Raw genomic sequence first — 27,961 nt, 5'->3', positions numbered from 1 at the left:
TCCTTTTTTATAATTTTAACAATTATCTCACTAGATATATACATATAGAATACTATAGGATGTTATTATAGGTTGATGGCCATAATATTATAAACTGTCATTTTTAACCCTGTTATTTTTTTTTAATCTGTTAATAAAACATCTGTTAATCTGTTAACTACAAAACATCTTTAAAAATATGGTTCTTGAATGATGTATATACACCAGTTTAGTAACAACCAACATTCTAAAAAGTGTTAGTCAAAGAGCTTTCAAATGAACACAATTTTGGTATCACCTTTAATACATTAAGTTATATCCATTCTAGGACTAGAAACAGCATTCTTTGATGGTGGCTCACTATAAGATATTGTATTGGAAATATGTAGGTTAAGCAACTGCTGCTTATGATATGCATCATTTTCCTGGTTGGCGTGTTCATCCACAGATTTCCTTATACAGCTCTTTAGTTCATCAATTCCTTCTCCAGTAATTGCAGAGATGGGGATGATGTGCTGGAATTCCACAGTCTTCTCTGGAATCATGTTTTTTTCAAATAAATGCAAAAATTCTGAAACAACACAGATATAAGCTGATTTTCATTGTCTTTGAAAATAAGTCAAAACTATGCTAGAGGTTTCATTTGTAAACCAAAAACTTAGTTTTTCTTTTTTTCCTTCTCTAATAAGCTCTTAGCACCTTTGGTTTCTACTAATGACAATGGTAAGGTTCTTGGCACATGAATGGTGCTCAGTAAATATTTGTTGCTAAGATACTGCAGTTGTGTCAGACTCTGTGCAACCCCCATAGACAGCAGCCCACCAGGCTCCCCCGTCCCTGGGATTCTCCAGGCAAGAACACTGGAGTGGGTTGCCATTTCCTTCTCCAATGTATGAAAGTGAAAAGTGAAAGTGAAGTTCCTCAGTCGTGTAAATATTTGTTACATGATTATATTTTAAACTGAATGAAGTATAAGTTCCCAGGTAATGGTGCAATGGTAAAATAAATTTGCCTGCCAACGCAGGCGAGATAGGAGACAGGGATTCAATCCCTGAGTTAGGAAGATACCCTGAAGTAGGAAACGGCAACCTACTCTAGTATTCTTGCCTGGAAAAATTCTATGGACAGAGGAGTCTGGTGGATTATGGTCCATGGGGTTACAAAGAACTGGACATAACTGAGCACACAACGCTCCAATCAAAAGATAAATCCCACAAGATGATTTACTTACAGAAGCAGCAAGTTTTGTTTTGGGGCGTTCAATAAAGTAAGGCAACACAGACTCTCTGAGAGAACTTTTCTATAAAAATAAACTCATTTGTGACTTGGGATATTCTAGTTGGCTTCAGCACACAGGTGACCTTTAACTATCCAAATTTAGAGACTTATCATCACTGGTACTAGGAGCCATACTAAAATTGAAAACAGTTCAAGGAGAGATCATTTTAGATGAATCCAATATTTCACCCCACTGGGACTGACAACCGTTAGATAACTTTTGCTTCTTCTCTGCTACCAAGGCAACAGAAGGGAGGATGGCATACTGATGGGATGGATCAACACTGATATCACCTGGAAAGGCTGGCTAGAAGAGATTAACCAAATCAATACAAAGCTTGGTTTCTGGGATTCATTTACCCTCAAGGAAAAGAGAGGCTAATTTGGAAGTTATCACTGAGATGACTATATTGTTTTTATGATAGGCCAAAATAGCCACAAACTCCTGAGTTTCCCTCCTCTTGTGGTACTTCTTCTGAAAATTCCCTTTTCTGCAAGATCAACCAGTGAACAGATCTAATGACCTCATAAAACAAATGACATTAAGGAATAAAGACTTTATTATTTATAAATATTTTGAGAAACATTTATACCCTCAAAGTAACTTATTAACTCAAGGGCAGGCCCAATATATATATAAGGATTTTTGCAAGAAAAGAGAGAATTTTCTGGTGCTGTCTGATAGTCCTAGTACATTATAATTTATTTTCCTCAATTTTTATCTCAAGGATAAAAACATGTTAAGTCTATTTAAAAAACATGTTAACCACTTACCTTCCATCCTACTTTTCTCATTTGTGCAAAAGGTCCTCTACTAGACTCAGAAAAATGAAAGCATCATCTCTATACAGTAGAGTTTGTTCTTCAAACGTCAGTATTCAAAACTATGAAGAATCCCTTTAAATTCCTTTATACAAAGTGGTCCATTTAGGGACCAATTTCACACAAATACTTTAGAAGTAACAGCATCTTTTATTCTGGGCCACACATACAACTCAAGTTCTTTTTAGAAGATTGATACTCTCCAGAGATCTATAGACCTGGCACTGCAAAGATACATATCTCTTTAGAAATACTAGCTCAGTTTTAAAATTCATAATGTACTAGGGGAATGAAGTTCTAGAACTTGTGAAATAAGTTAAAAGTGAAAAGACTTCATAAATACATGCTGACTTTTTCCTCTTCTGATCCAAATCCCATTAACTCTTTAAGAGCCCAGTTTTACTTCTTGATGATGCCTGAACTTTTCAGCTCAAATTAAATCTTTCTTCCCTTCTATGTCCTATAACAGATTGTCCATATCACATTTAGAAGTTTCATATGGTATGTGTTCTTTCTTCAAACACACTCGTTTTTTTTAAGAGGAACAGGTTTCAGTTTTTTCCCCACTGATTACAGTACACCTAAAGTCTCTGCAAATAGTAGGTATTCATTAGTTCAGTTCAGTTCAGTTGCTCAGTTGTGTCCGACTCTTTGTGACCCTGTGAACCGCAGCATGCCAGGCCTCACTGTCCATCACCAACTCCCAGAGTTTGGCCAAACTCATGTCCATTGAGTAGGTGATGCCATCCAACCATCTCATCCTCTGTCGTCCCCCTCTCCTCCTGCCCTCAATCTTTCCCAGCATCAGGGTCTTTTCCAATGAGTCAGCTCTTCGCATCAGGTGTCCAAAGTATTGGACTTTCAGCTTCAACATCAGTCCTTCCAATGAGCACCCAGGACTGATCTCCTTTAGGATGGACTGGTTGCATCCCCTTGCAGTCCAAGGGACTCTCAAGCGTCTTCTCCAACACCACAGTTCAAAAGCATCAATTCTTCAGCACTCAGCTTTCTTTATAGTCCAACTCTCACATCCATACATGACCACTGGAAAAACCATAGCCTTGACTAGACGGAGCTTTGTTGGCAAAGTAATGTCTCTGCTTTTGACTATGCTATCTAGGTTGGTCATCTTTCCTTCCAAGGAGTAAGCGTCTTTTAATATCATGGCTGCAATTACCATCTGCAGTGATTTTGGAGCCCCCAAAAATAAAGTCAGCCACTGTTTCCCCACCTATTTGCCATGAAGTGATGGGACTGGATGCCATGATCTTCATTTTCTGAATGTTGAGCTTTAAGCAAACTTTTTCATTCCCTTCTTTCACTTTCATCAAGAGGCTCTTTAGTTCTTCTTCACTTTCTGCCATAAGGGTGGTGTCATCTGCGTATCTGAGGTTATTGATATTTCTCCCGGAAAGCTTGATTCCAGCTTGTGCTTCTTCCAGCCCAGCGTTTCTCATGATGTACTCTGCATATAAGTTAAATAAGCAGGGTGACAATATATAGCCTTGACGTACTCCTTTTCCTATTTGGAACCAGTCTGTTGTTCCATGTCCAGTTCTAACTGTTGCTTCCTGACCTGCATGCAGGTTTCTCAAGAGGCACGTCAGGTGGTCGGGTATTCCCATCTCTTTCAGAATATTCCAGAGTTTATTGCATCCACACAGTCAAAGGCTTTGGCATAGTCAATAAATCAGAAATAGATATTCATTAAAGTGGCACTCAATGAATGAACGGGTTTACCTTTAGGATTCTGGAGTTGGTTCATCAGTACATGGAATTTATTCTGTGCATCTGGCAAGTCCATTTTATTTACTGCTAGGAGTGCAGGTTTTGTGTGAAGTTCCTCTTTGTACAACTCTAACTCCTTTAAATCAAAAGAGAAAAAACCAAATAACTGTATTAAAATACCTACATAAATGACCTATTGGTAATGTCTTTCTATACTTTATAGGCCTGGGTATTCTAGGGCCCATTCGCAGCTCTGCTATCAGTAAGTGATTTTGTGCCTAGAGACAAATGCAAATATTTGAACTTCTATTAAGCACATAGATAAAATTCAGAACTAACTAAGAACAATTAATCCTATGCCTGTATTACTCTTGGAAAAAGTAAGTATGCTTAGAAGTAAAGCTTTGCGACCATGGATTAGGTAGTGGCTTCTTATATCTGACACTAAAAGTAGGAATAAAAGAAAGAATAGACACAGGGCACTCCATCAGTTTTAAATTCCGTACTTCAAAAGGCAACTGAAAGAACAGGAGAAAATATTTGCAAATCATACAACCAATAAGGGACTTGAATCTAAATTATAAAAAAAAACTTTTACAGCTCAACAATTAAAAGATAGCCCAGTTTAAATGGGCAACCAATCTGAATAGACATTTCTCCAAACACATAGAAATGGCTAATAAGCACATAAAAAGATGCTCAACACCATTAGTCATGAGAGAAATGCAAATCATAACCACAATGAAATACTACTTCATTCCTACCAGGAAAGTCAAAGTAAAAAAGGTAATAATGAATGTTGACATTAATGTAGAAAAACTGGAACCTTCATACATTGCTAGTAAGATTGTAAAGTAATTCAGTGCTGCAGTCACTTTGGAGAATAGTTTGGCAGTTCCTCAAAATATTAGATTTACCTTATTATCCAGTAATTTCACCCCTAGATATATATATATATATATATATATATATATACATATATATATATATACACCCGAGAAAGGAAAACATACCCACACAAAAACCTGTACACAGATGTTCACAGCATTATCAATAAAAGGCAAAAATGTAGCTAGCAAATAGGATATAAAAGTCATTAAGGTAAAAGACATCATGTTGTGTTAGAGAGAAATCATATGGCTGGATAGAGAATGTACAGGGTGTTGCTTGGGGAAGTGGGAGAGGGTGCAGGAACAATAGAGATAAATGCTTGGTAGGAACCCAGCTTTGCCTCATATACCATGTTCAGGTTAGACTTCAATCTAACCCATGGCTATGGGGGACCATCAGAGCAGGGAACAAACATCTGCTTGGTTCTTTAACAAAGATCACTCTAGCTGCCTATAAAACATGGCCTGAAAAGAAGTGAGACTAGAAGCAGGGAGACCAGGTAGCAAGAGAGGCTGACGATTACAACAGTGCAGGTGAAGACAAATAGCTGCATTTCAGAGAAATTTAGGGCATAAAACTGACAAGGCTTGATACAGATGATGAGAAAGTCAGAATCACTATCACCCAGGTTTCTGGCTTACATATTCAATAAGGTTCTGAATTTAAAATAAAAAAGAAAAGGAAGAAGTTCAGTTCTGTGTGTATGCTCAGCCACTTTAGTCGTGTCCTAATCTTTGAGACTCCAGACAGTTGCCCAACCAGGCTCCTCTGCCCATGGGATTCTCCAGACAAGAATACTGGAGTGGGTAACCATGGCCTCCTCCAGGGGATCTTCCCAACCCAGGGATCAAACCTGGGTCTCCTGCCTTGCAGGTGAATTCTTTACCACTAAGCGACCAGGGAAGCCCAAGTTCAGTTCTACACATATTAAATTTGAGAAGTTAATGGGACATCCAATCAAAGATATCTAATAGGGAGCTAATCTAAAGTACAACCAAACTATCTGGGTATCAGAGTGCCTAAAAAGTAGACTGGGAAATAGTCTAAGAAGTAGGAATTAAGTTAAGCAAGAGTCAGTCTAAGAATTTATATAATAGGGATTTGGAATCCAGGAAGGTTTTATTGATTACAACAGTTTGAGAAGTGGATGAATATTAAGGAACTGGAGACAGCAAGTTTAGATAATTCTTTAACTGACATCAAAGTTTTAGAAAGTAGAGGTATAAGATATATTTATTCTAAATGTCATATGTTATTTCATACAGTCCTATGTCCCTGCATACTAGACCAGATAGAAAAACCTACTTTTGAAAGCAGTATTATGGTTTCAAAAGCAGTTCTGTAATGAGTTTGGGAAGAAAGCTGAAATCCAGAAATATCAACCTGAAAAAAAAAAGGATAAAAGATTGCCTTTAGTAAGAATGACAGCTATACAATTCTGTTTTGAAAAGTTTCACTCATTCAAGATATAAATAATTTCTCAATCTATACTCTTTTGGTAATTTAGTAATTTGAAATGAGAGAAATTGATATTTTAAGATCACTGTAATTTTCTTATAATATCACAATCATTAATGAGGAACTAGTACAGATAAAACAACTTATACTAATAAAGATAATCTCATGAAATAGGAAAGTAATGCTGTGTAATTTAGTAGTACACAGAAAATCCTAAGGAATTAATAAACCTGACAAATATGGCCAAACTTTCATCTGATACAGTAAATGTTGCCATTTCCATTTCCACCCCCATATTATAAATAAATTTGACTCCTATCTAAACAGATTTAGTGGATTAATATATGCTACTTTATCTTTAAATGTTATTACAAAAATGTCTAGGAAAACTAAATTCATTGATTCTCACATTCTTTTAAGCATTACATTGATAGGCATATGACTTACAACAAAAAGCAGTTGTTTAGTTCTTTCTATATGCTTGAGGAATTTGTGGCCCATTCCTTTGTTCATATGTGCTCCTTCTATTAAACCAGGAAGATCGGCTACTGATATCTAATACAAAATTAAATGGTTTAATAATAAAAAAAGAAAACACAAATCTAATTACATCCAACAATTTTCATATTTCAATTATAAAGTTTCTATTTTGTGATTACCAGTGAATTACTGCATCTCTAATAAACCCAAGATACTTTGATAACAAAATAAATGTATTAAGAATCAAAATCCTTTGCTATCAGAAATTAAAGTCCCATTTTTACTTTAACAATCTAAGAATTCTAGGGCTTAGCTTAACATTTATTAATATAAATCCTCTTTAGAATTCCATAAATTATACTGTTCAATATGAACTTTTCAAAGAATTTCAAGTTTTTAAATTCTTAAAAGTAAACAAGGATATTAATTCAGCAGACACTGACTTAGGATGTAAGCACTGTGAAGTGTTTTATTCTATATGTAAATGGTTGTTTGGTACCACTGTTCCTTTACTGTTCATATTCTACCAGGATTTAACCATTTTTAAAAAGTAAAGGAAACAGTGTCCCTATACTCTATTTAGGACTATTAACCATTATTAGAGTCATTAACCACTATTCAACACTTGTGGTTTTCAAACCTCACCTCATATCATAATCATCTAAGGAATTGCTATAAACTATAGATCCTCAAGCCCTATCCCCAGGGATTTGGTTTCAAATCACTGGGGCCCAAGCATGATTTATCATTGTTGTTCTTAAGCTAGTCAGATGATTCTGATGTACAATAAGGGATAAAAAACACTGCTCTACATACACTGCTTGTGTGGTTAAAATTTTCAGTTTTAAACAAAGTTGTAGCTATGTGACAAATCAAAGTGCATATAGAGGTCTCATGTCCTGAAATTTTCTTCAGAGGTCTTTTTATTGATTTCCCTTAAAAATTACCAATAAGGTTTTCTAAATTCATATTATCCTGCACTTATAATTTTACTTATTATTTAATATTCTATATAATTGTTAAAGCTTAAAAAATTTTTTTTACTGTTATACCACTATTATTAATGAATATACATCTTTGATATCTTTTGAATTATGTCATTGGATTATATGAAACTACACTGATACATCATCACTTCAAGTCCGTATTTTACATTAGGGTTCATCATCGAGGTTTTATACATTCTATGGGTTTTGACAAATTTATGACATGTATGTACCATTACAATATACAGAACAGTTTCACTGCCCTTAAAAGTCCTCTGTAGGCTGCCTATTCACCCTTTCTTTCATCCTAATCCTTGGTAACCACTGATCTTCTCTATTTCCACAGTTTTGCCTTTTTCCCAGAACATCATATAGTTGAAGTCATACAGGATGTAGCTTTTACAGACTGGCTTCTTTCACTTAGTAATAAGCACTGGAGGTTCCTCTGTTTATTTACTTTTAGTGCTGAGTGACATTCAATTTTCAATATGTACACAGCTTATTTATCCATTCATCTACTGAAGGACATCTTGGTTGCCTCCAAGTTTTGGCAATTATGAACAAAGCAGCTATAAACATCTGTGTGTGGGCTTTTAAGTGGACCTAAGTTTTCAATTAATCTGGGTAAACACTAAGGAATGCAACTGCTGATCATACATTACATATTTTTAAATATTTATTATTTTTATTTTTTGTTTTCATTCTAATCATGCAAAAAAATACTATAGTTCTTCCTTTTTAAAAAAATTTTTTTTTCTTAACGTGGGCCATTTTAAAGTCTTTATTGAGTTTGCTACAACATTGCTTCTGTTTTATGTTTAGTTTCTTGGCCATGAGGCATGTGGGATATTAGCTCTGTGACCAGGGATCAAACTGGCACCCTCTGCACTGGAAGGCGAAGTCTTAACCACTGGACCACCAAAGAAGTCCCTATAGTTCTTCCTTATCAAGGAAAAATAAATTTTAATAGCTAGCTAAGACCAAAATCCCAATTAAAAAAAAGTTTTTTTAAACAGTAAAGTGGGATAAAATTACATTCATCAACTTTAGAATATGTTTTTAGGAAATGAAAATCAATAATCAAGTATGGCAATAAAATATGGAATTGCAATGAGAACACATCAAGGAGACTAAGATACAATCAATGTTATAATTACACACTGTATCCAAACTTTGGAAGAATTATTCTTATATAATATTTTACTCTGATAGTGCTCAGCAGAATTGATTTGATCATGATTTCAATTACCAAAAAAAAGATCCTGCTACTTTTTCCAACACCACAGAAACTGTCAAATGTTATAAAATCTAAGCAATAAGGCAAGTACTTTCATTTCTAACCAGGAGTCTTATTTTAAAAAGACACCTACAGGACTTCTCTGGTGGTCCACTGATTAAGGCTCTGTGCTCCCAATGCAAGGGGCCCAGGTTCAATCCTTGGTCAGGGGAACTAAACCCCATATTCTGCAACTAAGGATGCCAGAGCAGCCAAACAAATAAATAAATATTTTTAAAAGAATAAAAGTTAAAGAAAAAATACCCACCTGTTTGAAATCACTATACATAATTTTTCCAAGTTCAGGCTTTATTGTTGTAACTAAAAAAAAAAAAAAAAAGTAAATTAAGGCTAGAATAAAGCATTGTACTCTCAAAATTATCCTAGTGTTATGTATAAAATAAATAATATTTCCTTTCTGTGAACAACCTAATTTAGATTGTGTTCTCATTAGTTGAAATTAAAGGTATAATTATTTTGGAAAAGGACAAATATAGATTTTTATAATCTGCAAAAGCACAGAATTAGTGGGCCTCAAAGTTCCTCTCAAACTTAAAGAGCGAGGCAAAGGTGTTGAGGGCAGGGGGCAGAATTTAGGTTTCTATCATTTGGGCTACATGTGAAATCTATTAGTCCTTTCTCATTCAGTTCAGTTCAGTCACTCAGTCGTGTCTGTCTCTTTACGACCCCATGAATCACAGCACGTCAGGCCTCCCTGTCCATCACCAACTCCCGGAGTTCGTTCAAACTCATGTCATCAAGTCGGTGATGCCATCCAACCATCTCATCCTCGACATCCTCCCCTTCTCCTCCTGCCCTCAATCCCTCCCAGCATCAGAGTCTTTTCCAATGAGTCAACTCTTCGCATGAGGTGGCCAAAGTATTGGAGTTTCAGCTTTAGCATCAGTCCTTCCAATGAACACCCAGGACTGATTTCCTTTAGGATGGACTGATTGGATCTCCTTGCAGTCCAAGGGACTCTCAAGAGTCTTCTCCAACACCACACTTCAAAAGCATCAATTCTTCAGCGCTCAGCTTTCTTCACAGTCCAACTCTCACATCCATACATGACCACTGGAAAAACCATAGCCTTGACTAGATGGATCTTTGTTGGCAAAGTAATGTCTCTGCTTTTGAATATGCTATCTAGGTTGGTCATAACTTTCCTTCCAAGGAGTAAGCGTCTTTTAATTTCATGGCTGCGGTCACCATCTGCAGTGATTTTGGAGCCCAGAAAAATAAAGTCTGACACTGTTTCCCCATCTATTTCCCAAGAAGTGATGGGACCAGATGCCATGATCTTAGTTTTCTGAATGTTGAGCTTTAAGCAAACTTTTTCACTCTCCTCTTTCACTTTCAATCAAGAGGCTTTTTAGTTCCTCTTCAGTTTCTGCCATAAGGGTGGTGTCATCTGCATATCTGTGGTTATTGATATTTCTCCCAGTAATCTTGATTCCAGCTTGAGCTTCTTCCAGCCCAGCGTTCCTCATGATGTACTCTGCATTAAATAAGCAGGGTGACAATATACAGCCTTGACGTACTCCTTTTCCTATTTGGAACCAGTCTGTTGTTCCATGTCCAGTTATCCTCAAACTTCATCAATCCAACACTAGCCTCCTTCTATGACTTTCTGCTTTTCTTCTTTCCTTCTCAAAGATCCTCTATTTTCTAACAATAAATACTGGCCAAGAGATTTATAGCAGTTAGTACAAAATTAACTCTACTTTATCAGAGTCTAGCCCTAGAATTTTGATTTTGTTTTCCATGGTTTTATTTTCAATAGTTTCCCTGATAGCTCAGTTGTTAAAAGAATCTGTCTGCAATGCAGGAGACCCTGGTTTGATTCCTGGGTTGGGAAGATCCACTGGAGAAGGGACAGACTACCCACTCCAGTATTCTTGGGCTTCCCTTGTGGCTCAGCTGTACAGAATCCTCCTGTGAAGTGGGAGCCCTGGGTTCGATCCCTGGGTTAGGAAGATCCCTTGTAGAAGGGAAAGGATACCCACTCCAGTACTCTGGCCTGGAAAATTCCATGGACTATATAGTCCATCAGGTCGCAAAGAGTCGGACTCGACCGAGCGACTTTCACTTTCACGCCCCATGTTAATGTCATTCTGTGCCATTTTGTTTATTGAAGGTAGAGATCCTATTCTATTCATTCACTTGCTTGCTAAGTCACTTTAGTCATGTCCAACTCTTTGTGATGCTATGGACTATAGTCCACCAGACTCCTGTCTGTGGGACTCTCCAAGCAAGAACACTGGAATGGGTTGCCATGCCTGCTTCCAAGAGATCTTCCTGACACAGGGATCAAACCCGCTTCTCCTGAGGCCTGTGCATTGCAGGCAAATTCTTTACAACTGAGTCACCCAGGAAGCCCATTCATTCACTTCTTTTAGTCTAAGCTTCCATTATTCCTTATCTGCTACTGCAATAGCTAGTTCTACTAAGTTCTTTCCAGATCTACTTATGTCCCACATTAATCCATTTTGTACATTATATGCAAAGAGATATTTTTGAAAAGCAAATTAGTCACTTTTATCCTTTGTTAAAAAACTATAACCTCTTCTAAAGCTATAAAGATCAAATACAGCCTATATGGCCTATATAGTAGATCTCCACCTGCATCTCTAGCCTCAGCTTGATTCCTTCATCCCCTTATAACATGTTCTTTAGACAAACAAATCTACGCCCTGCCACCATGCAGCCTTTGTGTACACACCATTTCCTTTGACTAAAAAGACTCTGATCTCCATTGTCTGTCACCAATTAACTCATATTTACTGTTCATATCTCAGCCCCACCATTACACTTCCACAAAGAAATCTAAAGCAGTCACCTACACTCTTTGAAAAAACTGTATTATACCCTCTTATATTCATTAGTAACTGTATTCACTTCTGTTTACCAATCTTTATAACTCCAGAACTTACTGTAGTTCCTGGAAATAAATACTTGCTTAATGAATAAAAGAACTGATCTCTACCTTCCTAGCATTTATCACAGTGTTTGATAAAGGGTAGGGACTCATAAAATAATAACTAAACCAAACAAATGATTATGCAACAGAGAAATAAATGCAACAAAGTATCTAAGCACTAGGAACTTTGCTGAGAGCTATAGAGGTTTCAAAGATTAAGGGGAAATCCATATATTCTGTCTGCCAGGAATTTTCAAACAAAGGCTACCCCAGTTATGTTTTATTCATACTGAAAGAAAAATTAGTCTTTAAAATATACCTCCACACACTAAAAAAATTGTACTTACATGCATAATCTGCAATTGCAGGTTTCGCATGAGACATCTTACTTAGCAAAGAGGATTTTCCAGCATTTGGGAATCTGAAAAAGAAAATAAAATCATATTAACATATCACAACAAATAACAGCATTTTTAATACTTATCTCTGAATTCCTAACATTTCATAAAACAGACTTCTTGAATATTGCTGGAATTAAAAGCAGAATATAAATTTATAATCTTAAAAAACTTGAGGAACAAAATATACTTATAAAAAGGTAAATTTATGGTGAACACTGAAGATGTTTCACTACTGACAATCAAGTAATGTTAAAAAAAATGTAGAACAACAAAAGAAACTTCTAGAAAAACAAAAAGAAATTAATAAAAATACCTGCAACTCACTATCTCCAGCCAACATTGACAAAATATTTCTTATATTATTTTGTGGATTTAAAAAAAAAAACCATTTCATATGGACATTTCACTAGCAAAGTAATGAACCTGATTTAGCTATCATCTAGCTTCAACAAATATTAATACATTCTTAATAACTTTTTAAAAGTTGGTTTATTTAAATAAAAACCTAAATAAAATCTGGGTATTACAACTAGTTGATATCTTTTAAATTTCTCTTAGTACAGGCTCCCTTTCAAACTTGTCTCCCCTTTGCAATTTTATTTTTAAAGAAACTGGTCATTTGTCCTGTAGTTTCTTTTCCAGTCTATCTTTTCTGCTGACACACATGATACCCTTTAACATATTCCTACAAATTGGAAGATATCTGATTAGATTCAGCTTTGATTCCTTTTGTCACTAAAAGGCTACTTATAGTTGGTTTGCCCTCTTTTTAAACTAAATTATATAAGGTGAATGCATTTCAAGGGTACGCTGTAATTTACTTACCTAATTTCTTATTATTAGGCATTTAGGTGGTCTCAAATTTTTTTACTGTTATAAATAACATTGCAAAAAATGTGCATACAGCTAGAAAGACATACAGCAACATTAAGTCACCTTAACATTAAGTGGTGCAACTAACAGACATCTCTTTTTTTCTTTCTGCACTAATTTGGTTTTTTTTGTACTAACTTTCTTTCTGCACTAAATGAGCACTAATTTCTTGTCAAAATTTTTTTAAAAAAAGAATTTAAACACTGATGTGAATATCCTTGAACCTTTACATATACCTTTATTCCTTGAGGTAAATTTCTAAATAAGGAAATATTAGATTAAAATATCTGGCTATTTTAAAGGTTTTTATTTTATAGCTAAATATCCCTCAAGAAAAGCCCCCAATGGATGAAAGAAAGTATTAAGAATGGGAGCCACTTAAAAGGTAATTTCCTAAAATCATTCAGATATTTTCATTAAATTAATTCAACCAATGGGAATGTAAATTGTATAGTCACTATGAAAAACAGTATGGAGTTTCCTTAAAAATTTAAAAATAGAACTACCACATGATCCAGCAACTTCACTTCTGGATATTTATCAAAAAAAATTCCCAAAACACTAACTTGAAAAGATATATGCACCCCTATGCTCACTGCAGCACTATTTACAATAACCAAGATGTGAATGCAATCTAAGGAGTCCATTGATGGATGAAAGCATACAGAGAAATGTGTGTAGGGGGAGGAGGGTGTAAGATGGGTAAAGGGGGGGTGAAAAAGTAAAGCATCCAATTGTAGGGAATTCCTTGGTTAACCACGGGTCTAACCATCCCGTGGTTAGAACTCTGTGCTTTTCAATGCCAATGGCTCGGGTTCAGCCCCTGGTTGGGGAATTATGATCCTGCAAGCTGTGTGGCGCAGCCGAAAAAAAAATCCAGTTGTAAAATAAATAAGTCATGGAGATATAACGTACAGCATGGTGATTATAGTTAATAATCAGTACTATTTGAAAGTTGCTAAGAGAGTAAATTTTAAAAATTCTCATCACAAGAAAAAAACTTTTTTAACTACACATGGTCACAGATGCTAACTAGACTTACCACGGTGGTGATCAACATATACAAATACCAAATCATTATACTGTACACCTGAAACTTATGTTATATGTCAAGTGTATTTCAGTTTAAAAAATCATCCAACAAATATTGAGCATTGACTTCGGTCAGGCAATATACTAGGCATGAGAAATACAGCAATCAACAGGAAAAATGTTATCCCTGTCTTCACAGTTTTCATTCAAATCATGATCATGTATCTTTTAAATTTCTCTTAGTACAGGCTCTCTTTCTCAAAACTGCAAAATTTTCATTTGGAATAATAGTGTAATATTTTATGAATATTAACTTGAAATTCTATTAAAAATTTAAGCTGTTAATGAAGTTCTTTAAACAATTTTCCTTATTAAAATATTTCTATAATAAATTTAGAATAAAATTACATGAGATTGCTTGACTAATTTCCCCTGGCAACAGTATTTTCTTATATTCTATTATACCCAGGCTCTTGTAACTTTTTGAAAAGCAATTGCAATAATTTTTGCCATTACTATCACTAGCTGGACTTGCTTATTTCTAATATCCTCAAATTTTCATAACACTATTAAGCACAGAAAAATGCAACTATTTCCAAAGAGATCAAAATATAAGAAGAAAAAGGAAGCTAATGATTGAAGAACCAATAGCAGATTTTTAATGAAAGTTACCTAGAGAAGATTTTACAGGCTGAAGTCCAACCCATGCAAAGATCAGATTTAACCATAGCAGTACAAGTATACTAGTTACATGATAACTTGCTTTCAAGGCTCAGTTCATTCCTGAAGCTGGCTTAAAGATTAACGGGTATCTGCTTATACTGGTATTCACATTAGGTAACTTTTTAAGAATAGTTACCTAATTAAAAGCACTAGCATTCATGTTAAACACTGTGCTCTAGAATCATGATGCTCGGTATTAACTACTATGAAGTCCACTTCTGAAAAGCTTAGTTATTTCACTATATGTGGTTTCTAATAAGTTGACAATATATGATAATGATAATGACAGCAGCTACCATTCACTCATTGAGCATTCATAAATCCAAGACATCTGTTATGCTGCAAATGCAATCTTTCTCAGCAATAACATTTTTAAGGCAGGACTACTGCCATCCTCTATTAAAGAGAAAACAAAGGTTTAGAGATATTGTATTCAAGACCACCTAGCTGGCCTTCAGAAGATTTGAGATTCTAACACAGTCTCACTTGAGTCTCCCATCACCACCCCACTTATATTCACTACTCAACCTTGGTATGTTCTTGTTAGGCTATAAGGGTATCTCTATGGAAACTGAAACATATTTTTCCAGAAAATGAGAAAGTGAATGGCTGGATTCTCAGTCTTATCCACAAAATCCTATCCAGTCTATAAAATTCCTAAAATATATATATTGAGGTGGCCAAAAAGTTCTTTTGCAACATAACATCTTATGGAAAAACCCAAACTTTTTGCCCATTCCAATAGTATTACAGAACCTAGGACCCATTACCCTCATAACTATGTTGTATTGAAAAAATTAAATGTGAATAGCAAGCTTTAATGCCAAGATCTCATCTTTCTCTGTTACAACTTCAGCAGGTATGAGGCCTCTGTGAACTCTAAGCCCCTGCTGATAAGATTTAGACAGGCATGGGAAGAGGTGAGGAGTTCAGAGTGAAGAGCGTGATAAAGCAGCAGTGAGATGTGAGAAGCGGAAGATGAAAAGAGGTGAGAAACTATGGGAAGGCAAGGAATGGAAGTGGCAGTTGGAGCAGAGCAGCAGTTTAGGCCTTCCATCTGACTGTTGCGGAATGCTGCAGTGGAGCTTGGGAGGGGAAGACAGAGGGAGAGGAGACACGCAAAGCTGAGCATTTCCCTTCCTTTATCTACCTTCTACCCTGCTATCTATCTCCCTCCAGCTGGTGGCAGCACTGCAAACCCTACAGCTAAATAGCACTGTTTGATGAAGGTGGAGGCTGGTGAAAGAGAACAACACTGTAAGGTCTGCAGTATTGAGAATGGACAGTTCCTAAACAGAGAGTGAAGGACAGGGGAATGGTCATTACAAGATCCAACATGGTGCTCAACAGTGTGTAAAGCTAATGGCTGAGATCATCTGTACCAGTCTTTAGCCATCTGATTGATGATACTTCAATACCTCTATTAAAACTTGTGAGAGTATCTTAGTTATTTTCCCCCTACTCTTTCTTTCTTTCTATATACTATTTAAGATGTGGTTTGTTTGGCTTTCTAATTTTATTACTAATATCCGGTAACATTCTTCTATCCTCTTATACTACTACATTTGATTGATTTTTCTGCAAAAATATAGGACACTGAAAGATGAACTCCCCAGGTTGGTAGGTGCCCAATATGCTACTGGAAATTAGTGCTAGTGCTAAGTCACTTCAGTCGTGTCCGACTCTTTGTGACCCCTTGCACTACAGCCTGCCAGGCTCCTCTGTCCATGGGATTATCCAGGCAAGATACTGGAGTGGGTTGCCATTTCCTTCTCCAGGGGATCTTCCCAACCCCGGGATCAAACCCCTGTCTCTTTTGTCTCCTGCACTGGCAGGCAGGTTCTTTACCACTAGCACCACCTGGGAAGCCCCTCAGAGGCTTGGTAAAGCATCTGCCTGCCATGCAGGACACCCAGGTTCAATCCCTGGTTCGGGAAGATCCCCTGGAGAAGGAATTGGCAACCAACTTCAGTACTCTTGCCTGGAAAATTCATTGACTGAGGAGCCTGGCAGACTACAGTCCATGGGGTGGCAAAGAGTTGAACATGATTAAATGACTTTACTGGAGATTAGTGGAGAAATAACTCCAGAAAGAATGAAGAGATGGAGCCAAAGCAAAAACAACAACCAGTTGTGGATGTGACTGGTGGTGGAAGCAAGGTCTGATGTTGTAAAGAGAAATACTGCATAGGAACCTGGAATGTTAGTTCCATGAATCAAGGTTAATTGGAAGTGGTCAAATAGGAGATGGCAAGAGTGAATGTCGACATTTTAGGAATCAGCAAACTAAAATGGACTGGAATGGGTGAATTTAACTCAGATGACCATTATATCTACCACTGTGGGCAAGAATCCCTTCAAAGAAATGGAGTAGCCATCATAGTAAACAAGAGTCTGGACTGCGGTACCTGGATGCAATCTCAAAAACAACAGAATGATCTCTATTCATTTCCAAAGCAAACCATTCAATATCACAGTAATCCAAGTCTATGCCCCAACCAGTAATACTGAAGAAGCTGAACGGTTCTATGAAGACCTGCAAGACCTAGAGCCAACATCCAAAAAAGATGTCCTTTTCATTATAAGGGACTGGAATGCAAATGTAGGAAGCCAAGGAAACACCTGGAGTAACAGGCAAATTTGGCCTTGGAATACAGAATGAAGCTGGGCAAAGTTGATAGGGTTTTCGCAAGAGAACACACTGGTCATAGCAAACACCCTCTTCCAACAATACAAGTGAAGACTCTATACATGGAAATCACCAGATGGTCAATACTGAAATCAGACTGATTATATTATTTGCAGTCAAATGTGGAGAAGCTCTACAGTCAGCAAAAACAAAACCGGGAGCTGACTGTGGCTCAGATCATGAACTCCTTATTGCCAAATTCAGACTTAAATTGAAGAAAGTAGGGGAAACCACTAGACCATTCAGGTATGACCTAAATCAGATCCCTTATGATTATACAGTGGAAGTGAGAAACAGATTTAAGGGACTAGATCTGACAGAGTGCCTGATGAACTTGTACATGAGACAGTGATCAAGACCATCCCCAAGAAAAAGAAATGCAAAAAAGGTAAAATGGTTGTCTGAGGAGGCCTTACAAATAGCTGTGAAAAGAAGAGAAGTGAAAAGCACAGGAGAAAAGTAAAGATATAACCATTTGAACGTAGAGTTCCAAAGAATAGCAAGGAGAGATAAGAAAGCCCTCCTCAGTGATCAGTGCAAAGAAATAGAGCAAAACAATAGAATGGAAAAGACCAGAGATCTCTTCAAGAAGATATCAAGGGAGCATTTCATGTAAAGATGCCCACAATAAAGGACAGAAATGGTATGGACCTAACAGAAGCAGAAGATATTAAAAAGAGGTGGCAAGAATACAGAGGAACTATACAAAAACGATCTTCATGACCCAGATAATCACGATGGTGCGATCGCTCTCCTAGAACCAGACATCCTGGAATGTGAAGTCAAGTGGGCCTTAGGAAGCATCACTATGAAGAAAGCTAGTGGAGGTGACGGAATTCCAGTTGAGCTATTTCAAATCCTAAAAGATGATACTGTGAAAGTGCTGCGCTCAATATGCCAGCAAATTTGGAAAATGCAGCAGTGGCCACAGGATTGGAAAAGGTCAGTTTTCATTCCAATCCCAAAGAAAGGCAATGCCAAAGAATGCTCAAACTACCGCACAATTGCACTCATCTCACATGCTAGTAACGGTCAAAATTCTCCAAGACAGGCTTCAGCAATACTTCAGTGAACTGTGAACTTCCAGAAGTTCAAGCTGGTTTTAGAAAGGGCAGAGGAACTGGAGATCAAATTGCCAATATACGCTGGATCATGGAAAAAGCAAGAGAGTTCAAAAAAACCCATCTATTTCTGCTTTATTGACTATGCCAAAGCCTTTGACTGTGTGGATCACAAGAAACTGGAAAATTCTGAAAGGGATGGGAATACCAGATCACCTGACCTGCCTCTTGAGAAATCTGTATGCAGGTCAGGAAGTAACAGTTGGAACTGCACATGGAACAACAGACTGGTTCCAAATAGGAAAAGGAGTACGTCAAGGCTGTATATGTCACTGGCTTATTTAACTTATATGCAGAGTACATCATGAGAAACGGTGGCCTGGATGCAGCATGAGCTGGAATCAAGATTGCCAGGAGCAATATCAATAACCTCAGATATGCAGATGACACCACCCTTATGGCAGAAAGTGAAGAAGAACTAAAGAGTCTCTTGATGAAAGTGAAAGATGAAAGTGAAAGAGGAGAGTGAAAAAGTTGGCTTAAGGCTCAACATTCAGAAAACTAAGATCATAGCAATTGGTCCCATAACTTCATGGCAAATAAATGCGGAAACAGTGACAGACTTTATTTTTGGGGGCTCCAAAATCACTGCAGATGGTGCTTGCAGCCATGAAATTAAAAGACGCTTACTTCTTGGAAGTTATGACCAACCTAGATAGCATATTAAAAAGCAGAGACATTATTTCGCCAACAAAGGTCCTTCTAGTCAAGGCTATGGTTTTTCCAGTAGTCATGTATGGATGTGAGAGTTGGACTATAAGGAGAGCTGAGTGCAGAAGAAATGATGCTTTTGAACTGTGGTGTTGGAGAAGACTCTTGAGAATCCCTTGGACAGCAGGGAGATCCAACCAGTCCACCCTAAAGAAAATCAGTCCTCAATGTTCATTGGAAGGACTGATGCTGAAACTGAAACTCCAATACTTTGGCCACCTGATGCGAAGAACTGACTCATTTGAAAAGACCCCGATGCTGGGAAAGATTGAAGGCGGGAGGAGAAGAGGACGATAGAGGATGAGGTGGTTGGATGGCATCACCAACTCAATGGATGTGAGTATGAGTAAACTCCAGGAGTTGGTGATGGACAAGGAGGCCTGGTGTGCTGCAGTCCATGGGGTGGCAAAGAGTCGGACACAACTGAGCAACTCAACAGAACTGAACTTGACAAATGAAGAGTAACTATGAAACTCTCTATGTTGGCAACATGAAAACTACTACATTTAGCAGCATATTCTTAAAGTATACACACAACACACAAATTCCACAAATAAGAAATAATGCAGCCCCCACATTACCATTTATATTTATTTCCTATTCATAAACTATCTCTCGTAAAGTATAAAAATAAAAATACGAATGATACTTACCCCACCAGGCCAATATCAGCTATAAGTTTTAGATCAAGGTGAATTACTCGCTTCTGGCCTTTCAATGGTAAGAAATTTGTAAGTAATTTACCACCAAGACCTCCTTCAGCTACCAAAATTCTGTCTTTCTCTTTATTGAGTTCTCCTTAAAAAGAGAGATGAAGATATTTAACACAAAGGTTAATAAATGTAGCTAATCACTAATGGCACTCTTCTTTCAGAAACAGAAGCCAGGAAAGTCTAATTTACAAATCTAAAGCACTTAATAACAGAATCAAGTTTCTATTAAAAGTCTGACCCTGGAAAAACATCTTTGCTAGTGGATGGAAAAAAGCTAGTTATTTTTTTCAAAACCAACTAAATATTCTTGTCTTTAAAATAATTTTAAATCTAGTGGCTAATTCTGAACAACTTTTATATAATGATTTTAAAAGCTGTTTTACAAACTAGCAACTAAAATACTTAAGGTTTTAGAAAAAAAATCCTGAATCTCGAGAGATGCTATTCCTTACAGCTCTCAATTCTTGAAAATGTGCACATTTCTCACAATTTTATGGGTTTCCCAGATGGTGCAATGATAAAGGATCAGCTTGCCAGTGCAGGAGATGTAAGAGACTTGGGTTAGATCCCTAGGTGGGGAAGATCCCCTGGAGAATGAAATGGCAACCCACTCCAGTATTTTACCTGGGAAATTCCATGGACAGAGGAGCCTGGCAGGCTACAGTCTATGGGGTTGCAAAGAGCTGGACACAACTAAGCAGAGTACAGCATCATCATCCACAATATAAGAAGCTATAGTACACTCACCTATAATTTTACCATTTTCATCAGTTACTGAAACACCCACAGGTACAGGAATTTCACAGTCTTTTCCTTTGGAGCCTTTCAGTGCACTAACTCTACAAAAAAATAAAGTTAAATTAACATAAAGAAAACCTGCCAGATAAATGGTTCATGCTTCAAGCAAATTTAATGGTATACAAAGAAGATTAGCAACCAGTTCTTCTAACACAGATGTTAAGTGGTCAAATAATGAAGAAAAAATAAAATATTTATTTGCATTTTAGGCTGCTATATCTCAATGAAAATATTAAGTGATGATTTAAGTTACCAAAAGTGAAAGTGAAGTGGCTCAGTCGTGTCTGACTCTTTTCGACCCCATGGACGGTAGCCTACCAAGCTCCTCAGTCCATGGGATTTTCCAGGCAAGAATACTGGAGTGGGCTGCCATTTCCTTCTCCAGGGGATTTTCCCAGCCCAGGGATTGAACCCGGGTCTCCTGCATTGCAGACAGACGCTTTTACTGTCTGAGCCACTAAGTTACCAAGCTAAGTAAGTACCAAAAATCATTTTAATTGATAATAAACTAAAATATTGTATATTTGAAAGAAAGAGATCATCGCAACAACACAAATAAACATGAGAAATCCATTGAATAACAAGGTATTTTTTAAAAATTCCCCTCAAATGAGAGTACTTTAATTACAGGAGGCTCATGTGGCTATTCTTAAACTGCTCAAGAGAGGATAAAGTGGTACAAACTTCTAACTAGTAATTCCACTTCTAGGAATTTATCCTAAAAAAGTGAACAACCATGTAAACTATTATATGCACAAAGACATGTATTGCATTGTGATAGTAACAGTACAAAAAAAAAATCAATAGTTAAATAGGTGAATGACAAAGTAATTTATGTCATTTCCAATACTAGCAGACTATTCAGGCATTCTTAACAATTTTCTGGGATGGGGAAAAAAAGTTAAAAGAGAAGGTTATTAAATTTTGTCATTTTTATATCCCCAAATATTATATAGAGTTAATTACATTTGCATAAAGACACAGAAAAGTCTTAGAAAAGTCATGAAAAGGTTGATAATGGTTATTTCTGGTTAGAAGAATTATAAGTACCTGACCTTTTAAAAAATCTATTTATTCCTAATTTCTCTGATTAGATCCGAATTGCCATACCCATATTCATTTGCAGGCTCTCAATCGTAACACTTGTCACAGTGATAATTTTCTATTGTTCATTTATTTGATAAATGCTTGCTCTCATACTAGACTACTGTTAGGTTCTAAGGCAGCAGGGAACACAACAGTTTAGATAATCATTTTATCCTAGACATCTAGTATAGTTACTGACACAAAGTAGATACTCAAGTAACATTAGCTGATTGAATTGGATTGACAAAAATGAATGAATCTGAAATATATTAAAGAAAGATGAGATTAGATTTCATGATGAACAAAAGCAGTCTTTCAGTAGACATTATTAGATATCTGCAATTAAAATCTTACTCAGTTACCAACATTTTGTAAGTGGTGCTTGAACCAAGACTTGGAAGGGGAGGAAGATTTTTGTCAGATAATCAAGGCAGGAAAGTGAAAGAAAAAAAAAATACACACACACAATTAGAAGGGAACTAGGTATTTGGTGAAATAGGTTATTTTGAGCATAAGTATAGTAGAAGTGGGGTGGAAGACACTGTAGGCCAGATCACAAAGAGCCTGATATGCTATATTAAAGTGTTTGAATATTATCTTAGAGTGATGGGGGACACTGAAGGATTTTAAATAGGCGAGTCACATTAATAAATTTGATGCTATAGAAAAAGCACTGGAGAGATAATTGGATAAAAAATGGATTGGAGGTGGTGACTGAGACTGAAGACAGGAGACAATCTGGAGAATACCACAGGATTTTAGAAATGATAAAGCTCTGAATCTTTCTAGTCTCATCTTCCACTACATTCTGTGTTTTCTGCATACCAGCCACACTGGCCTTCTTTTAGTGTCTTTTATTGGTATTTGTCTTCTATCTCTTAGGTTTTTCACATTGTTCATGTTGTTAGCTTTCGTGTAATGCTTCTTCCTCCCCTTCACCCAGTTGGCTTTTACTAATCTTTTAGATTTAAGCCTTTACATTCTAAAAATTGCAACACACAAGCACAGTAAATGTCCTTTTAAAATCTTTCTTAATATTTAATGTTATACACCATCTTTAGCTCACCACTGATCTAAACAGAGTAAGTTTGGAATTACAGCAACCTTACTTTTCAAAAGAAATTATAAAATGGTGAAAAATTTTACTTTAGGATGTAAACTGCAGGTTATTTCCCACCTGTAACATCAAAATAGCAAAACAACACTCTGATCTTTAAACTGATTACTAAATTCTAATATAGGGACCTCAAAATTTGCCCTATAAAGACTATTCATAGGATAAAAGTGCTCAAATTTAAGTGGTTTCTCCAAGGATTTCTTTACAAGTAGATGACTGCTGGGTATTTGTGGCAGGAATATTTGCTGTTGTGGTTGCGGCGGGAAGTTCCTCACTCTGTGTCGCAGGCTGTTTAGCTTGTGTATGGGCTCTTATCCTTTGCTTATACCCATCCCCCAAGCAAGTGCCACATTCCATCGTCTACAATTGTGATAAATAAATGTACCCAAACAGGGGCTTCCCTGGTAAAGAACCTGCCTGCCAATGTAGGAGACATGGGTCCAATCCTTAGTCCAGGAAGATTCCCCATGCCACAGAGCAACTGAGCCCAGGCTCCACAACTACCTAACCTGTGCTCTAGAGCCGGGGAACCACAACTACCGAGTCCACGCGTTCCAGAGCCCATGCTCTGCAACAAGGCAAGCAACTGCAATAAGAAGCCCGTGCACCTCAACTAGATAGTAGCCCCCACTCACTGCAACTAGAGAAAAGCCCAAGCAGCAACCAAGGCCCAGCATAGCCACAAATAAATAAATAAAATTATTTTAAAAATATATATATACATATACCCAAACACTTGCTTGGGAAGGGAAAACAAAAAAGGAACAGAAAGCCTAAACTTTGTACAAACACTTTCTAAAGAACAACAACAGAATTATACAGGCCTGAGGAAAAATGCATAGTCTGCATTTTGATGGAAGGTTTAAGAATTTTTTTCTTCATTTTCTTTACAATGAAAGAAAATATCCTCATATTTTTAAGGCCAACATAATATGTCCCACAGAAAATAACAGACAATAACAAAAAACAAAGGCAAGATCTTGCTTTCACAGAGAGAAAATCAAAACAGAGACAAAAGGAAAACATTCAAGAGACATAGCAGCAAACAGTCTCTAAATCTTAAGCATTGCAGTCAGGTGGAGTAGCCAGTTAACATTCTAGAGAGTTTACTAAAAAGATTTTCAAAGATAATCTCAGAAGAAAACAGTGGAGATTCAGATCATTTTGTTTCTATAATGGAAGCGTGAAAGAATATAAACGTTGGAAGAAAAGGACAAAAGTTTAAAAATTTCAGAACCACCTTAATACTTATCTTTTATCTTAACTGGGCTTCCCTGGTGGCTCAGAGGGTAAAGTGTCTGTCTGCAATGCAGGAGACCTGGGTTCGATTCCTGGATCAGGAAGATCCCCTGGAGAAGGAAATGGCAACCCACTCCAGTATTCTTGCCTGGAAAATCCCATGGATGGAGAAGCCTGGTAGGCTACAGTCCATGGGGTCGCAAAGAGTCGTACACGACTGAGGGTGTCTAGTTTATCTTAACTAGAGACAAAAATTGTAGATTTTTGCTCAGTTACAATTTCAGGCTATTATTTACTTAAATTCAAAATAATCTTTATCTTTTAACTTTTTCTTCTTCTGGGAAGAATTAATTTCATAAAATCAATGTCATTCAGTAAATACTTACCGACTGTTTGCTCCTTCTCCAGCCACAAAACGTTTCTGAGGATATTTATCCTTAAGTTGTTTTAAAGTCATTTTGTTATGGGCTACAACCCAGACGTCACCACCTTTTCCACCTTCTCCACCTAAACGAGGGTAGCCCATTCCACCACTTCCTCCCTTGGTGAAGAGTCTCAGGTTATCAATGAAGTTTCCATACTAATAAAGAAAGAGAAAAAAAGAACATTTGTATACTAAACTCTTGAGAGTCTCTTGGACTACAAGGAGATCCAACCAGTCCATCCTAAAGGAAATCAGTCCTGAATATTCATTGGAAGGATTGATGCTGAAGCTGAAGCTCCAACACTTTGGCCATCTAGTGTGAAGAACTGACTCATCTGAAAAGATCCTTATGCTGAGAAAGACTGAAGGCGGGAGAAGGGGACGACAGAGTATGAGATGGTTGGATGGCATCACCAACTCGATGGACATGAGTCTGAGTAAATTCCAGGAGTTGATGATGGACAGTGAGGCCTGGCATGCTGCAGTCCACAGGGTTGCAATGGGTTGGATGTGACTGAACTGAACTGAACTGATACCATAAGTGCTTACCAATTTTGAACTCCTTTCTAGTTCTTTGATGCCACTAAAACTCCTAAAAATATAAAAGGTTTTTCTGTATGCCACATTTACTGTTTTTGCTTAGTCTACCTCCTGTCTGATCTCACTTTCCCATATTAACTCTATGTTTTTCATTATCAATTGTTGTCCTCCCTAACCTGAAGGTCTGACATTGGCCCACTTTTCAATACCTTCTCCCCTGTACTTTCTCAGTAACTATCACCCAGGTGAGATATTCTCTATTCCAATGAGTTGGACATCTCCAGCAGATGTAAGCTTAATAGTCTAAAGCAACTGAAACAAGATCTGTATCTTATATTTGAAATCCCTCAAATATATATCTTAGGTATTGAAACGATAACAGTCACCTTTCATGTGACTGAAAATCAAACTTTTCCCTAGGTAAATTCTGTTCCTCCAATGTTTTCTCAAATAATAAAACAAAAGCTTCTCTACTCATTGAGGCTACATTTGGGAATCTTTACACCTGTCTCCCTGAAGCTCTACTATTTTTCCTTTATGGAACAACTACATGCTCTAGCATCTTGACCATTCACATTAGCTCCTAACTGGTCTTTCAGCATCTAGTCATTCCTTCCTCAACACATATTCTGTCTCACAGCCAGAGCTACTTTTCTGAAAATTGATCTGATCTCTAAACATATTTCCCCCTTACTCAAAAATCATTTATGGTTTTCTGTTTACAAAATGAAGTCTAAAGTTCTCCGTGCTACAGTCAAAGCTCTTAACCTACCCTTCCAGTTTCATTTCCATTCACTCAACCCCTCCTATAGCCTCCTCTTTACTCTATACTACAAAATGTACTGTCACTTCTCCATGACATTCTGCTCATGCTGTTTCATCTATTTACAATGTCATTTTTTCTTTTCTATCATAAACCCATCCAAATGTCCCATTTTCTGATGTAGTTCTTAATTTCTCAACTTAATATTTACCACTGGCTTAGCTGGGCACTAATTTTAATTATATATCTATTATTATATACATACATATATATATATACACACTGTGTAGTCATACAGCCCACCAGGTTCCTCTCTCCATGGGATTCACTAGGCAAGAATACTGGAGTAGGTTGCCATTAGGCCTCTAGAAATCCTCCACTGCATCTAGGGTTTACTTCTGTTTCCCTCACTAAATCAAGAACTTCCTACTGGTCAGATCCTGTGTCGTAGCCACCTGGACTATCAAAGTTCCTTACAGAGTAATTTCTTAAATTCATAATCGTCCCATCTTTTAGTCATTTAGTATATAGTTTTAAGTATCAAAAACATCTGGGGACTTTTTTCAAAAATACATATACTTCACTGACCATTCTGATATACTTTGGAGAAGGGGATGAGACTAGGGTAAACCAGCACATTTATCAAAAGCTCCTTTGGTGATACTGGTAAATCTCAGTCTAGACTTGAGATCGCAGTGAAAGTTACACAGCAAAGTTTCAAAGAACAGGTTTTCATTTGAGTATGGAAATATAGTCATGAAACAGTATAGTAAGGATGGAAGGAATATATAAAAACAACTTAAGAGCGAGCCAGAACATTTTTCTCTGAGAGCTTAAGAACTTACTCTTTGGTTCAGTAGGACTAGATCAGAAATGCATCATAGGTAAATGAAGAGGCAGATTTCCCTTGCAAAACATGGACTGGCAGTGACTGCTATGGCAGTAGTTACACAAGTAGCCTTTAATAATATAACCAGCAAAAAATGTAGTCGTCCTTTTTTTTTGCTTAAGGATTAGTTAGTTACCTTATATGCCCAATTACTATGCTTCACAAGTCTCCTTCTGACCACCTATTTTCTGGAAAATAGCTGAAAAAAGTAAAACTTCACTGACCATGCCTTTCCTCCGACAAAAATAAAACTCTTGTTTTTAAAGTTCCTTACAATATGTGACATTTTTTACTGCTCTAGATTATCAAAGATTTAGAACCCAAACTTAAAAGGAATATCCCAATCTCGTCCTTAGTAATAATGATAAAACTATGTTGCCAGCAGGTTTCAAAAAACATTGCTAGTAAGGATCTTATAGTGGTTTTTAAATCTGAAAGCAACTGCGAATTGTTTACAAAAACGATTCCGAAATCCACACTGCACTTCTCCCAAGACGGCAAGTCAGTTACCTATTTTCGTTTACCGATAAAAATCGTCTTTAGAAAGTTATTAATAACAATGCGTTCAGAGAAAAAATATGTAAAAACAAATTATGGATATTACTCCTTATAAGAAGGAAAATATGTATTTGAGTCAAACGTCAAACCTACACTCCACCTATACCATATCGCGTGCCTAAATGGCAAGCAAGTATCCCAGCCCTCCATCTTACGTGCACACTATCCCCTGAAAAATCTCAAACCCTGTTCCAAACAACCTTCCTAACAAAGATCGGTGATCACGCCTTTCTTATTACAGGCCAAACCCGAGTTCTCCAGAGGCGAAAAGGACTAAGAAAAAAAGCAAGAAAGAGGCCCCCAGGAAGAAACACGTGGGGAAGGAGGAAAGCGAAAAACCTGCACCCTCAGGTGGGGTTAGAGGCACCTGGCCTCGCACATCAGGCTGAGGGGGTACTAGTCACGGACCTTTCTGAACAACACGCAACTGCAGCACACCATGCCTGCGAAGGGCGAGTATTCCCTC

The 27,961-nt window shown here is 36.9% G+C and overlaps 1 protein-coding gene across 3 annotated transcripts; it reads right to left on the bottom strand.

Moving 5' to 3' along the window:
* On the bottom strand, nt 1-27,961 carry GTPBP10 (GTP binding protein 10). Of its 3 annotated transcripts, XM_068973192.1 has the most exons (10): nt 27,904-27,961; nt 24,708-24,901; nt 20,829-20,920; nt 20,022-20,166; nt 12,166-12,239; nt 9,167-9,219; nt 6,604-6,711; nt 6,004-6,081; nt 3,820-3,943; nt 1-550 (listed from the first exon to the last, which is right to left on the bottom strand). In XM_068973192.1, exons 1-10 carry the CDS (start codon nt 27,934-27,936, stop codon nt 288-290), a joined length of 1,164 nt encoding a protein of 387 aa, XP_068829293.1. In that variant the 5' UTR covers nt 27,937-27,961; the 3' UTR covers nt 1-287. The 3 variants fall into 3 exon arrangements, with proteins under 3 accessions (XP_068829293.1, XP_068829295.1, XP_068829296.1); XM_068973194.1 differs by lacking the exon at nt 6,004-6,081; XM_068973195.1 differs by lacking the exons at nt 20,022-20,166; nt 20,829-20,920.

Source organism: Capricornis sumatraensis, chromosome 5 (assembly GCF_032405125.1).
Source record: "Capricornis sumatraensis isolate serow.1 chromosome 5, serow.2, whole genome shotgun sequence".
Lineage (NCBI taxonomy): Eukaryota > Metazoa > Chordata > Mammalia > Artiodactyla > Bovidae > Capricornis > Capricornis sumatraensis.
This window is presented reverse-complemented; position numbering and strand designations above follow the sequence as displayed.

Excerpts from the sequence above, each read along its gene's own strand:
- GTPBP10 (XM_068973192.1), bottom strand. The coding sequence starts at position 27,936 with ATGGTGTGCTGCAGTTGCGTGTTGTTCAGAAAG. Across the intron at positions 20,921-24,707 it reads GGAGAAGGAGCAAACAGTCG|AGTTAGTGCACTGAAAGGCT; the intron begins GTAAGTATTTAC and ends ATTTTTTTGTAG. Across the intron at positions 12,240-20,021 it reads GCTGATATTGGCCTGGTGGG|ATTCCCAAATGCTGGAAAAT; the intron begins GTAAGTATCATT and ends TTTCTTTTTCAG.